Raw genomic sequence first — 14,174 nt, 5'->3', positions numbered from 1 at the left:
GGGGGGGTGGAGAAAAACACAATTCAAATTTAGCTTTCTGAAGAGTGCACGGTTTTGACCTACTGGTCTGGTCTTTTGTCCCTGAGGTTAAGTGTCAAGCCCAGTTATGAAATGATGTTCCATGTCTGTCTACAGTAGAGCTCTTGCCAGCTCAGAGATACCAGAGGAAGAGTTAGCTCCATTCCTGGTCCAGAGCAGCCAGCATGGCCTGCTTCTCTAGGAATGAACCTTGCCTTTACACCTGCAAGAATAAAATTCCAAGGAGAGCACCTCTATGTTTTTAAGTGACCTTTTGTTCTCTCTGCTTGTGGTCACATGATTTGGATTTTGGGTACGCAGACAGAACATACTTGTTTTAGTAATCTTTACTGGTAGCTAGATTTAGTGTTATGTATATATAAACTACAAGTTTATAAACGGTTTGCTTTTTAACATGTGTCCTGAAGTCATCTCCCAACAAGGCCCTCTGTAACTCAGAGTACTTGGATGGGTATTTTGGACAGCAGAGCGCCTGGGTGACTTGGAACACCAATGCATTTCAGTCCATCGCATTGTTAGGTTTTAATGGACTTTCTCTGTCCCCAAGGTGGAAAGGGCCCCTGCATTCCCAAGAGGGATGGGGGAATTGGTATTTCTTTTTCCTGTCATGCGTGGTTCCATAAGCTATGTCACGGGGCCTGGGTGTGTGATGTAAATCCAGCTCAAGTTGGAATGACTAGTGTGGCAGGAGGGATGCTAGACTGCACTTGCAGCCATAAGGTCTTGGTGCTTTGTCCCAGTTTTGCTGCATCTTGACATTGTGACCTTGAGCTAGCCACTTCACTTTGTGGAGCCCCAGATTCTTCACATTTGTAGTCTAGGACTAAGGACACCTGCTCTTTATCTGCTGCAGGGAGTGGTTGATTGTGAGGCTTTAGAGGAAGCACCAGGGAAGCCCTAAGATGGCATTCCAAGGCAGGTGAACCCTGAGGAGAGACCAGCAGGACTTGCCCTGTCAGAGGACAAGGCCGCAGTCCTCTGTGGTGGCCATGAGCATGGGCTTTCCCAGCAGACTGCCTGTGTGTGAGTCTGTACTCCTCCATGGTATGACTTTGGGCAAGTTAGCTAACCTCTCTGTGCTTCAGTTTTTTCATATGAAAAATAGGTATCAAAACGACCTCTCCTCCCCTAAGTACCTACCTCTTAAGGATTAAATGAGATAATAATAGACCTAAAGTACAGATCCCAGTTTCTGGCACATGGAAACACACACAGTTCACATTAAGCTCTTGTGGTCAGGACCACAGTAGGCTTTTCCTGTATGTGAAGTTATGATTCAGGGAACTTAACTGGATATGTGGTTTAGCCAAAACCTTGCAGCAATAACATATTTTAAAGCAGCCGTCATTTAAGAGGGTAGGCCCTTGTCTAACCTGGGAAATAGGTGGAAGGCAGCCAGTCAGAGCGGGAAGGAACCTCCCTCCGTGTAGTGGATGTGACTCACCTACAGGAGCCTTTGCGAGATTCCTTTAGGTTCGTGGGGAAAGAAAGGGTGTGGCTGTAAGCTGGTACTGTTTTTTCCTTCTATGTGAATGCCCAGGTTGTGAAAAATTTCTAGCATTCTACTGAAGCTAAAACACTTTCTTAAATGTCCTTAAATGTCTTGGATTATTCTGTTTTAGTTCCTGAAAAGATCATTTGGATATGTTTTCTTGAGCAAAACAGGCAGATGGTATTTCAGCCCAGTTTACCTATTCCGTGCAGCTTGTAGCAGATGTTTACGATAGGTTTGCAGTAGTAAAAGATGACTGGGTTAGGAATCAGAAGACCTCAGTCCTAAGCCCTACTCCCAGCTCTACTACTACTTCCTGTCTGACCTTGGGCAAGTCTCCTAACCTTTCTGGACCTTAGGTCGATGACCTGCAAAATGGAGAAGATGTTGGTCATCTCTCCTTGCTTTCTTCACCAGGAGTGTCCTAAGGCTCAGAGGAGAGAATGTTTTACAATCAAAGCACAAGTATTAGCATAACAAATGGTGCTGATAACCAAGCTCTGACCCTCCTAATGGAATATTTTCTTTCTCAGTGATGTTACAGCCTTTCGATTATGATCCCAATGAGAAAAGTAAACACAAGTTTATGGTTCAGTCTATGTTTGCTCCATCTGACACTTCTGATATGGAAGCAGTAGTAAGTACTGAATGCTTCTTATTTTTTTCAGTAATGATAAAAAAAAAATGATTAGGTACAGAATTGTGGGTGCATGCATTTCAAAATGTATCAAAATTGTTTAAAAGGGAAAGGTGTTTTCAAGGAGGTTTGTACTTTGACTACTTTTATGGTTTTTCTAAAACTTTGATGAGTAATTTTAACATTTTATGTAACTTTCTAGAATACTGTTTTGACTTTTATAAACAAAATTTGCTTAAGCAGTTCTGAATGGATTGTATGTTGAATGGTTAGGATTCCCCTCCTTGGTCCCAACCTTTCCTCCCCTGACAGAAGAGGATACTTTTCATTCTAGGGAATGTAGAAACCCAGGGGGAATGATAGCTGAATGCCAAATGTCCTTCCCCACTTAGTGGTGTTTGGATTTTTGGAGGGGCTTGATTCTAGTAAGCATGATTCTTTGTTGTTTTTTTTTTTCCCCTAGATTCCTTCATATTTCCCCCTCTGTTTAAATAGATTTTTAACTTTGTCTCTAATTTTGATAAAATTAAAATGACTTTATTTTTGTAAAATAAGTGATGACATATTAATGATGTTTCTGGAAAAAAAGAGATGATAATGGAAATTCTCTTCCCAAAGTAAGTTTTTAACACATTTGAATAAATGCACAGGTATTCTGGTGCTGTAAGTGTGAATTGCAGTCTACAGACAAACCTTGCAATCCACAAGCACCAGCAGGGAAAAGGAGAGTGGGAATGCCTCATACCACTGCCACTGTTCTCTATCCAGCTTGCCAGGCCGGACGGAGACTTAAGTCATCCAAGGACAGTCTGCAGAATTGAGCTGGCTGTTGCTCACACTACTGTAGTTTTCCTCTTTCAAAGTTTTATGCTAAGGGCTGTTCCGTGCCAAGTCTGCCTTCATACTCCAGTGTCCCCACACAGCCTTTTTTTTTTTTTTAGTGTTGGAAAAGCATAATTGACTATCTTCATTGATATTTAACTTTTGGCCAGAAAAGGAAGGGCAAGCCAGATATTTTTGGGTTTGACAGAGATCAGTGATAATAGGCCATCTTTTTTTCTGAAGGATGATCATTGAGGCATTTACTTCTTTCTCTTATTTCCTGGAACATGATATGTTACTTCATGTTAATTTGTGTGATCAAGAAACATGGGACAGATACAAAATATGGAATATCCAAGAGTATGTTCTGTCTGGCTTCTGCTGCATGGCATAGTGAAAAGAGCATGGGCTTGGGCATCTTGGTTTTGGAGTTGAGTTCTGCCTTTTACTAACATTGTGGCCTTGAGCAAATTTTATTAACTTTCTTGAAGTTTTGGTCACCTCTAAAATGAGGATTAAAAACCCAGCTCACATGGCTGCAAGGATTAAGCATGCCATGTGTAAATGCCTGGCCCAGTGTCTGACACATGTTTATCTGAGTCTGTAGCAGGCCAGGCACTGCATATACAATAAAGGATTATTTTGCTTCTTTGTATGATTATTCTGATAATAGTTTTAAAGAAATATTTGTACAAAATGTACATTGTAGGAAATTTTAGAAATACGCAAATGAGCAAAAAATAAAACTAAAAGTGACCTCTAATTCTTTCATATTAGATCTAACTACTGCTAATGAAAGCCTTGTGCTTTTTCTTTATTTTTAAATGTTTTTCTTTTTATTTTGGTATACAGAATGTTGAAAAAATAGTATAGTGACCACTCGTAGAACCTTTACGTAGATTTACCATTTGTTAATATTTTGCCACATTTGCTTCCTTTCTATCATAAATTTTCTTTTTTGGTGAACATTTGAATGTAAAATGCAGACTTTATGACACTTCTTGCCTAAATACTTCAGAACAAGGACAGTCTCTTACATAGTCACGATACTATGGTCATAGCTGAGAAAACTAACATTAATTCAATATTATTGTCTATTAGATAAATCCATATTCATCATTTTCCAGTTGTTCCAAAAATGGCCTGTCATTGTTCTTATTCTAGTAGAGGATCCCAACTCTTTTTGTTTTTCATAACTTTGAATTTTTTAGAGTTCAGGCCAGTTGACTTGCAGGATGTCCCAAATTCCGGATTCATCTGATTATTTCCTCGTGATTTAATTCAGGATAATATTTTTTGGCAAGAATATTCCATAGTGATGTTATGTATGCATCACATCAGGAGACATTTCATGCCGGGTTGTCCCTCTGTTGACGCTGTTTGATTACTTTGTTAAGATGGTGACTGCCAGCTCTCCCCAGTGTCAAAGCACATTTGCCCCTGTGGTTAATAGGTAAGATGTGATACTCTGAGGCCACGTGAGGATCCTGCTTGCCAGCAGTCTGTCACCTAGTGGTTCGGCCTCTAGGGATGGTCCTTGCCTGGTGCTCTTGTGACACATGTGCACAGGCCCACATCCACTGGTACTTGTGTGCAGAGGAACAGACTTCAATATTGCTTGTAGTTTCTTCGCTTAATATTCTGTGGCTTTTCCCCATGTAATTGAATGCTCTTCAGTATCATATGAGTGGCAGCATGCTATTCCATTAAATGGATTTGCCATAATTTATGTGGCAGTCCCCTAGTGTCAAATGTAGAGACTGTTTCCAGGTTTTGGTTCTTGGCACATATGTTGCTGTAGCTGCCTCTTGCATGGTTTTGGGGGGAGGTGATGCCTCTTTCTGTATCCTAACCTTGCTGCTATGCTGGTCTGTAATTTTCAGAACACCCTGGAATTTCCATCCTCCACTGCTGAAGGGAGGAGTAAAGCAGGAACACATCCTCCTAGAACATGGGGTTTAGCCAAGAAGGAGCTCTCACCAAAAACTGAGGGATGGAGGTGGGCCCCTGGGCTGGGCAGCCTAGGTCAGCCACAGTGGCAGAGAATGCTTGCTAGTTAAAGTGCTCCAATAGTAGTTGGCAAAATCGTTCCGAAACCACTCCCACATAGTATGTGCTTTCGCTCTCTAAGAAGGATGTGCCCTGTAAAGTAAGTTTTATGTTCTTAAGGAGAACCAAAGTTACCTCTGGTCATCCAGACATAGTTTAGAAAATTCCTTTGCTCAGTGGTGGTCATCTCCATTCCACGTGCTTCCTATAGACTGCAGCATGTGCCTTGGTTGACTTTGAGGAGTCAGGCAGCAAGACTTCAGGGTTTGTGAAGTGTAATAAATATCCAGGAAAGCCAATGTATTCAATCTTGTCATGTTAAAAATATTGAAATTTCAGTAGACGTAAGTTCTTTATTTGCTGTACATCAGGGCTTTTTCATTAAGAGTATTTTTCTGAAATTGTCAGTTATGGGAAGAAAATTATTCTTCCAGCAGCTTTATAATATCCCGATTATTAAATTTAAATTGTTTTAGTGGAAGGAGGCGAAACCGGAAGACCTTATGGATTCAAAACTTAGATGCGTGTTTGAATTGCCAGCAGAAAATGATAAACCAGTAAGTATGTTTATAGTTAACAGTAATTGAATGCTGCAAGCTGATACTTATTTGCATACCATCTCCTGCAAAACCAAGATTTAAGTTGGCAAATTATTTTCCTTTCTCTGATGTATGAATAAAAAAAATAAGCTGAAGTCAACAAATATGTGGGCCTTTATGCAATCAGCCTTTGAAAGACTTGCAGAAAGACAACTAATTGAAACAATTTTCCCCCTTGAAAAGTGCAACCTATTGGCTGAGGTGTCATAAATCCCAGGAGCTCTTTTGGCTTGACAAAGTTATTGGTTGCGGTTAAGCAGTAGGTGCGACTAAAACAGGAAATAATTTGCCTTTATCATGGTGCTTGATGGACAGGTGGTAAGCTCTTAGGTTCTGTTGTTTTACAAAGTGCCCTGTCAACCCTTTCCCTCATCCCCACTTTTCACTACCCCCTTTACTCACCTACCTTTTCACTCAAAACCTGCTTCTAGATTAGTATTTTTCAGCCTCAGCACTATTGACATGTGGGCTGGATAATTCTTTGTAGTGGGGGCTGTCCTGTGCACTATAGGGGGTTTAACAGCATCCCTGGCCTCTACCCATTAGATACCAGTAGCGTCCCCCAGTTGTGACACCAAAAATGTCTCCAGACATTGCCACATGTACCCTGGGGGGTGAAATCACCCTCCATTAAGAGTGATCTACCGCCTGTGCTGCCTGAGAGAGGGAAGGACAGGAACGTCCTCCTCCAAGCTGCTGGCTCACTTTCTCTTTGTGTGAAACCAAGGGCTGAGCCTGCCGTGGCCCTCACTTGTGACCTGGTGAAGAAAGGAGACTATATCTGAAATGCTAATTTGGACCTCCCTTCAACCTAGTCAGAAAAATTCAAATTGTATTAAAAACACAAAGAATTTGAAATATGCAGAATGCGAAACTCCCCTGGACATGAATATCTGAAGTTGGGAAATAGAAATGCTCTCAAGCATTCTGTTCACATTATCCATAATGATCTCCAGGAATGCTGTTGATTTGTGTCGAACTGTGTAGTGTTTTCTTTCTGCTCAGTAACTGACTGCTGTCATTATCCTGTTGCTTTGAATGGATAGTTGTCCTTTTTCCCTATCCCGTTGTACATTCTGTCCTGGGAAGGTCAGTTTGGAAGTGGTAAGACCTGCATTCTGGTCCCAGCTCTTTTGGTAGGTGGACTTGGTAGCCTGGGGCCTTGCATCCAGGACATCTCTGTCCCCATCTGGAAAACAAAGGGTAGAGACAGATGCCTCGATGCCAGTTTGCTACCCAGACCTCCTGGACAGCAGTCCCCAGTTGCCTTTTCCCCCAGACACCTGAGGGCTTCCATGCCCTTCCCCCACTGGCTGACTCTCATCCCCAGTAAATCTCAAGAGGGTGTCTTGGTACCGTCTTGGCAGGGGAAGTGGGGGAGTATCTAGCGCCTCAGGTTGAAACGTTGCTGACCCTGAGCTTGCTGCACCTTCATTCCAGCTTCCAAGTTCTAAGTTGGTGAAACAAACTGCCCTCTGCCTAACTCTGTCCTTGGCCTCCCACCCCCACCCAGCCAGTCCTGGAGATGTTTGGATCTTTGTGGTAACAGTAATATGTGGCTGTTAATTCCTGAGCTTGCACAATTACAGTATGCTAATTTTTGCATGGTAGAAATTTGATAGTGCATACGCACAGCCCTTTTTCTCTTTCTTTGACGTATTAGTCTCAGCCGAACTTCATTATTTGCCCTTATCCATAATTTCTAGGACTCAGTTGCTTTAGATTATTATTAAGATACTCGATAAAGTGATCCATTTTTAAAATAAATGTGACATTTTACAGTGTGGATGAAATGCTACCACGTGTGGTGTTTGCTGAGAACTACTTTACTTTGCATAAAAAAGTCCTTTATTACATAGTTGGTGACACTTGGGCTTTCATTTATTTCTGAACAGCATGATGTAGAAATAAATAAAATTATATCCACAACTGCATCAAAGACAGAAACACCAACGGTGTCTAAATCTCTGAGTCCTTCCTTGGATGACACTGAAGTTAAGAAGGTGATGGAAGAATGCAGGAGGCTGCAAGGCGAGGTCCAGAGGCTGCGGGATGAGAACAAGCAGCTCAAGGTAAGGCCAGCCCATGTGCTGAGTCTGCAGAGAGCCCAGGCATTTTCACTAGGGCCTTGGGTGGGGAAGCTGATGAGCAACTTCATTTGTAGGTGTTTTCTTGTTTTTTGTTTTTGGTATTTGGCTAATTTTCCTTCTTGGGGAGAAATTTCCATAACTTTCATCAGGTTCTGAAAGGGGTTCTTAAACCCCCCAAAATTAAGAACCACTGTCCCTTGAGCAGAAATGTCTCAACTATTTAAACTCTTGTTTCCTTAAAAAATACTCCAATCCTCCATTAGTGTAAATTGAAAATAAATTTTGAGACTAAAACAGCAGTGGTTATTTTGAATGTGTATTTTCAAACCCCTCTCCATTCCCATTCACTTGGGCGAGAATCTCTTTTTTTAAGAGGATAAATAGTGACTTGTACTCTGTTTTAACATGAATATAATTATGACGTTTGAAGACCGTAAATAGGCCTGGGTGGGAGTGGCCCATCAAACTGTTCACACAGTGATGAGGTTGGAAGTGAATGCTGTCACAGTGGGTAGGAGGAGAAGCCTGAGTCTGTAGCCTGTTGATGTGCACGAGGCAGTTGGCACTGGCATTGGCAGGTCAGCTGCCCTGGGTGGGGAAGGCAGGCAGGGGTGCACTTTTGGCCGGAGGCTGGTGTTGTCGTGGAAATGACTCCAGTTCACTTTGAACTAGCTCCGAACCTGTGCTGGTCACAGCATCTCTCAGGCCTCTGTTTGTTAAATACCTTTAAGGCCCCTTCCAGCTTTAAAAGTATGAGTCTGTTTCAGTCATGGTATTGAAGAGAACATTTCTGAACATCTGATTATAGGAACTTTTGTTGCAGCTTAAGTCTTTAGGCCTATCTGTTCTCTTAATCTTGATCATGCCACCCAAGCATATGATAGGTTGTCGCTCTTTACTGTGGCAGCAGTTACACACAATACATTCTTTAAGTTGATTCTTCTTTCTCTTTTATTCTGGCAGTGAGGTAGATATAGGAGAACTGACAGAATTTGGGAAACGGCATCGGCATCCTCTTCCTTTACAGTAATCTTGATTTACCTCATTCAGTAACTTCTTTCAGTATGGAGTAAGTTATGAAGCTGACACTTTACTTTTTGGCTAAAAATCTGAGCTATGCCTAAAGCTTCTCCTTGAATGTATTTCTCTTCAGAAACAGAGTTCTGTGCTGCTTAAAGTGATAAATAGGTAGAAGTAGCTCCTATATAAACCCAATAAAATAAATGCTGTATTTTTGCTGTGCCCATTTTTTTTTTGAAGCTAATCGAACACCACCAGTCATTTATCACTGTGCAGTGATATTGGCCATGCCCCCCGAGCAGAATATCTTTAAAATATTATCAGACCAATCTTGGCATTCGAAGATTCTTTATCCTGCCAAACACCGATTTCTTGTTTTGTGTTGGTTCATTCTTTCATTTGCTCAACAAATTCACTGAGGGTCTACTGTGCACCTGGCATTGTAGATTCAAACATGAGCAGCCTCTGTCTGCCCTTGAGGAGCTCCCTGTTGATGGGGTAGCAGGGAGAGACATAGACACAGACAGTTACAACCCAGTGTGATAAATTGTTGCAGAGAGATAGCACCAGACTGCTGGGAAAGGTAGCTCCTAGGGCTCATCTGCCTGTTGACTCCAGGACCTACTAGGCACTCAGTGAATGTGAATGAGTTGAAGGAAAAGGAGAAAGAAAGTACAGGTGGTGTGTGAGGTTTAGGGTTGAGTAAATGGGGTAATTAGCAAGAGATCTGGCTACAAAGATGAGTCTGGGCCAGAACAGAAAGGCCTGGATGTAGGTCCTGTTCAGTAATGTAGGCTTGGCCTTGAGGATGTGGGAAATGGCATCATAGATCTGAACAGAAACGTGCAGATTCTTAAGGCAGTGCAGGACAACCAAGACAGTGGCTGTGGAGGTGAAAGAAGAAGGAAGTTTATTTCTTACACATCCTTGTAGTTAGGGGGGAAGTGTGGTCAAGTATCTTTTTATGCATGAGAGAGAATGCTGCTTCTTTAGTGAGAAATCCATGTAAGTAGAAAATATTTGAGATGTATCAAGGTCACATTTTAATATTCCAAATGTCATTCAATGTGGCAGTCTGCATGAGCTCAGCAATGACCAACTGTGTATAGAGCTCTGCACTTGAAAGCTTCCAGGTGTCCCACTTTGTAGTTTCTTGTGATTGGTGTATTTGTGCCTTGGAAATGCCTATCATTTCAAAAATCGATGATGACTTCAGTAAGGGAGCCTGTTCATTAGAGGCAGGAAGGTCAGAGGGGTTGGAGTTGGAGGTAGGAGAAGAGAAGCAGTTGGGACACAGCCAGAAAGATGTATGGGACCATGGGTACAAAGGGTCCAGCTGACCATCTTAAGAGCTTTTTTCCTGTAAATTATGGGGAACCAAGGAGTGCCCTGCTTAGATTTGTGTTATAAAAAGGTAACTGGCAGCATCATGTGGGATGGATGAAAGAAAAAAGAGGCCTCTGTCAATCTTTTCTCAGTGGCCTCAAGCCAGTCCCTTCTTCTCTGTGGGCTTCAGTTTCTCCATTTGCAAAATGAGGTTGGACCCTATCGTGTGCTCTGAGTCTGGACATAAACAGCCCCCCATGCCAAGATGTACAGTTGACTCCCCTTTTTGTTGCCCTGTGTTGTCTTTGAAATGTGCGTTTGCTTCCGTAGGAAGAAGATGGACTTCGGATGAGGAAGTCTGTGCAGAGCAACAATCCCATGTCAGCGGTAGCCACCACCGGGAAGGAGGAAGGCCTCAGCACCCGGCTACTCGCTCTGGTGGTTTTGTTCTTTATCGTTGGTGTAATTATAGGGAAGATCGCCTTGTAGAGGCAGCATGCAAAGGATGGTAAATTGGATTGATGGATCCACCATATCATGGGATTTAAATTTATCATAACCATGTGTAAAAAAAAATTAACGTATGATGACATCTCACAGGTCTTGCCTTTAAATTACTCCTCTCCGCGCGCGTGCACACACACACAAATATAACAATATAACAATCTTTTAGAAAGTAAAAAATGTATAGTAAATGATTGGGGGGGAAATGATCTTTATTAATGACAAGGGAAACCGTGATTAATACCACAGTGGCATATTGTAAATGTCATCTTAAGCATTGGTAGGCCTTGGTACATGTTGCTGGATTACCTCTCTTAAAACAAGACTCTCTTCTTCACCTGTTGGTGCTGGCTCATGGGGAGCTGGAGTCCAGCGTGGTGGGGAGTGCAGTCACCTCCACACAGTAACCCCCACGCTACACACTCCCTGCCCAGGCTGCTTTCCATGTCTTCAGTTCTGTCCAGGCCATCAGTACCTTGGGACTGATGAAGAGAGCCAGAAGCTGAAAAGAATCGCACTGTGGCAGTATCAGATGTGCTCCTCACGAATGAGAGGCATATGTTGACTGATTGACCCAACACTTTGGAATTATAAGTCAGTGCTTTGTTCTCTTAAAGGGACCAAGCTAAATTACTATTGGTTCATGTAGTGAAATTGAACTGTTATTCAGAGATGTTTAATGCATATTTAACTTATTTAATGTATTTCATCTCATGTTTTCTTATTGTCACAAGACTACATTAATGCTGCAGCCTAAAAGTCATCCGTGCTACCTAACGCTGGTGAGTGAAGCTGGTGTTGCTACTGGAGAGCTGTGGGCTTCTCTGTCTCTGGAGGTTCTGGGCATGTGGAGGGAGGGTTTATGTGAATGTCGGAGAATAGCTACCAGGAAGTGTTTTTGTGTGTTAATAAATAACAATCATCATAGGGAGGGAAATTCTTAGTAGTGTCAGTTGACTCTAGGTTACTCTTTCTAATGGAGAAGAGTAGCTAGTCTTTTAGATTGTTCTTTCGCTACCACTCGCGCTCCCAGCACAAAGGCCCACATCTGGTCCTGGCCTCCCCATGCGGCCCTAGCTTGGAGTCAGGATGAGTGATTCAGGCTACAGAGGGTTAGGAGAGGGGGCGCCAGCAGGCGGGAGTGGGGAGCTGACCCACTGAGTAATAATTGAGAGTTTGATGTTAATTAATTCTGTTCCATGAAAGACCAATCCAGTTCTGTTTGACTGTGTAGCATCTTAAAAAGAAAATTAAAATAAAGCCCCCAAATGAGGAGTTCTTTTGTCATTTTGTCACATTTGCTATGTGGGGGTAATTATGATCTTTTTATCATCATCATCATCATCACCATCATTTTGTTATTGCAAGTTTGATTTAAAAATTAGCCCTATCAATGAGAAATACATGTTTAGTGATGTAACTACATACACACACGCAAGTGTGTATACACACACACACACACACACACACATTTTTTTTTGGTGGGCTTCAACTGAGTGTATGAAAAATAAAACTGCTGAAAATCTAAGCACCTGGTCACCCTTGCCCTTCCATTGCTTTGGCCTTTAATGAAAATCAGTCTCCCCTCAGGGTGAGGGAGCCATGGCACAAACACCAGGTGTGCTAGGTGTGGCTCCAGTATGGACATGGGTTTGAGAGGACAATTTCATTAGAAGGAAGACAGTTCTTAGAAGTCACATACCTTGAGCCACATTGCTCCCGATCCTGGCTCTGGTGAGCTGAGTCAGACTCCTTGGGACTGTGAAGTGGATCTGAGTAACTTCCTGCCTTTGTGAAAAGGAGTTCACTATAAGTTCCAGGTGCTCCAGAAAATGTCGAGCAGACCTAGTTCTCACCCGAGCACCTATTGCACAGATGCATTGAACATGCAGACAGGAAGGCTGCCCATCATAAATTAGTCTCCAGGATCTTTTCCACGTGGCCCTGGGTACTTGTGAAAGGGGTGAAAAGACTGAGCTGGGAGGAATGTGCCTTCTGCCACCCAATTTTTCTGTACGTGTGCTAAAATTTGCTAATTGTAGTTGCTGCAGCAAATTAGTTTTTCTGTAGCTTCCAGTCCCTGGTGGCATTGAAAGATGATTAGAAAGGCCTCAAACAGTACTTGGGGGACTAGAGCAGGAGTTTGTAAACTTTTTCTTAAAGAGCACGGCCGTGAGGGCCCACCCATGGCTCACTTGGGTGAGTGTGGTGCTGATAATACCAAAGCCACGGGTTTGGATCCCTATATAGGGATGGCTGGTTAGCTCACTTGGGAGAGCATGGTGCTGACAACACCAAGTCAAGGATTAAGATCCCCTTAACTGGTCATCTTTAAAAGAAAAGAAAAGCACAGTTGTGTGTACTGATAAAACTTTATTCACAAAAACAGGCAACTGGTGGGATTTGACCTGAGAGTCCATGACAGTTCAGTGCCTGGAAAACTACTCTGTTTCAGGTTTTGAAAGGGATTTAGTGTTTTGTGTACATCTAGGAGAAGGTATTTGGCTTCTCAGAGGATGTAGACATTTTGTTTGTAGCTAAAAATCAAATTTTAAAATTCAAAGTTCTTCCTTCTAACTGTTAATCCTCTGAAGTCTCTTTCCCCAGAGGTTGGGATTTATTGAACACGTTAGTTTGTAGGGCTTTTTGACTGAGTAGAAACTTCACAGGGATAGAAGAAGGGTAGTGGGAAGATGGTTATTCTGTATGTCATCCTGGTCAGTAAAGAATGTGCCAGAAGAGAGCATGTGTGTGCAGCAAGTGCTGCTCATGCCCAGGGCCCCTCTAAAGAGCCACAAACCCTTGGGAGAACGGAGACACGTGCACATTTTGGGTGTCTTCTGGAATGACGAGGAAAAAAAGTGAGAGTAAGGCAAAGAGAAGGTCCTGTCACAATGGTCTGCTCCGGGGATGGACTGGCACAGACTGCGAGGCTGAGGCTGGCTAGGGGCTGGCGGGAAGTGAGCCGCTGGCAGGCTGCCCTGTACCTGCTACCTTGGTTACTGGTCCCACAGGAACTCCAAGAAGGGTGCCTGGCCACAGAGCTCAGAAGTGCAGAAGAGAGGAAAGCAGTGCAGAGTCCTGTAAACTTTTATTGATTGACTTTTTAAGTTGATAATGTAAGTGCCCTTGGCACAATACAAAATACCTCTTAAAGACAGCAGGCTGTATTATCTGTAGGTGTGAGAACCCAGCTTTAATTTTTTTCCCCTCCTAGTTTGTGTGTTTTCCCTCTCTAGGCTTCTAAACTGCTGGCACTAGCAGTAATAAATACTGATAAAATCAAAATTGATTTTTACCAGTGGATAGTTTATGCCTAGAGAGATGGCTTATACCTACATAACACAGAAGGGGGAAAAATGAAGAACCTCTAGTGATCTGTGAAAACCCAAATGCTTTCAAACAAGTCCCAGGAACAGAATTGCTATCAGAAGATATCAGTGCCCAGCTTGCAGGCTGTGTTGAGTCAGATATAACTGAATGCAGTGAGAGCTCACAGTTAAATAGCCTTTCAGATTAATTTGAAAACAAGCTGTGTGTGTGTGTGTGTGTGTGTGTGTGTGTGTGTGTGTGCGTGCGTGTGCGCGCGCGCGCGC

At 42.6% G+C, this 14,174-nt stretch overlaps 1 protein-coding gene across 1 annotated transcript; it reads left to right on the top strand.

The window, feature by feature from the left end:
• The first annotated feature begins 2,066 nt into the window (after nucleotides 1-2,066).
• Nucleotides 2,067-11,853, top strand: LOC103582651 (vesicle-associated membrane protein-associated protein B/C). The gene is made up of 4 exons (XM_008564190.1): nucleotides 2,067-2,168; nucleotides 5,516-5,596; nucleotides 7,534-7,710; nucleotides 10,405-11,853. The coding sequence occupies exons 1-4, from the start codon at nucleotides 2,067-2,069 to the stop codon at nucleotides 10,561-10,563; spliced, it is 519 nt and encodes a 172-aa protein (XP_008562412.1). The 3' UTR covers nucleotides 10,564-11,853.
• Nucleotides 11,854-14,174: the final 2,321 nt, after the last annotated feature.

Source organism: Galeopterus variegatus, unplaced genomic scaffold, assembly GCF_000696425.1.
Source record: "Galeopterus variegatus unplaced genomic scaffold, G_variegatus-3.0.2 Scaffold17202, whole genome shotgun sequence".
Lineage (NCBI taxonomy): Eukaryota > Metazoa > Chordata > Mammalia > Dermoptera > Cynocephalidae > Galeopterus > Galeopterus variegatus.
This window is presented reverse-complemented; position numbering and strand designations above follow the sequence as displayed.

What these genes read in the sequence shown, in the direction of transcription:
- LOC103582651 (XM_008564190.1), top strand. Translation starts at nt 2,067, where the DNA reads ATGTTACAGCCTTTCGATTATGATCCCAATGAGAAAAGTAAACACAAG. An exon ending in CAGCAGAAAATGATAAACCA is followed by an intron (nt 5,597 to 7,533) that starts GTAAGTATGTTT and finishes ATTTCTGAACAG; the next exon opens with CATGATGTAGAAATAAATAA. An exon ending in ATGAGAACAAGCAGCTCAAG is followed by an intron (nt 7,711 to 10,404) that starts GTAAGGCCAGCC and finishes TTGCTTCCGTAG; the next exon opens with GAAGAAGATGGACTTCGGAT.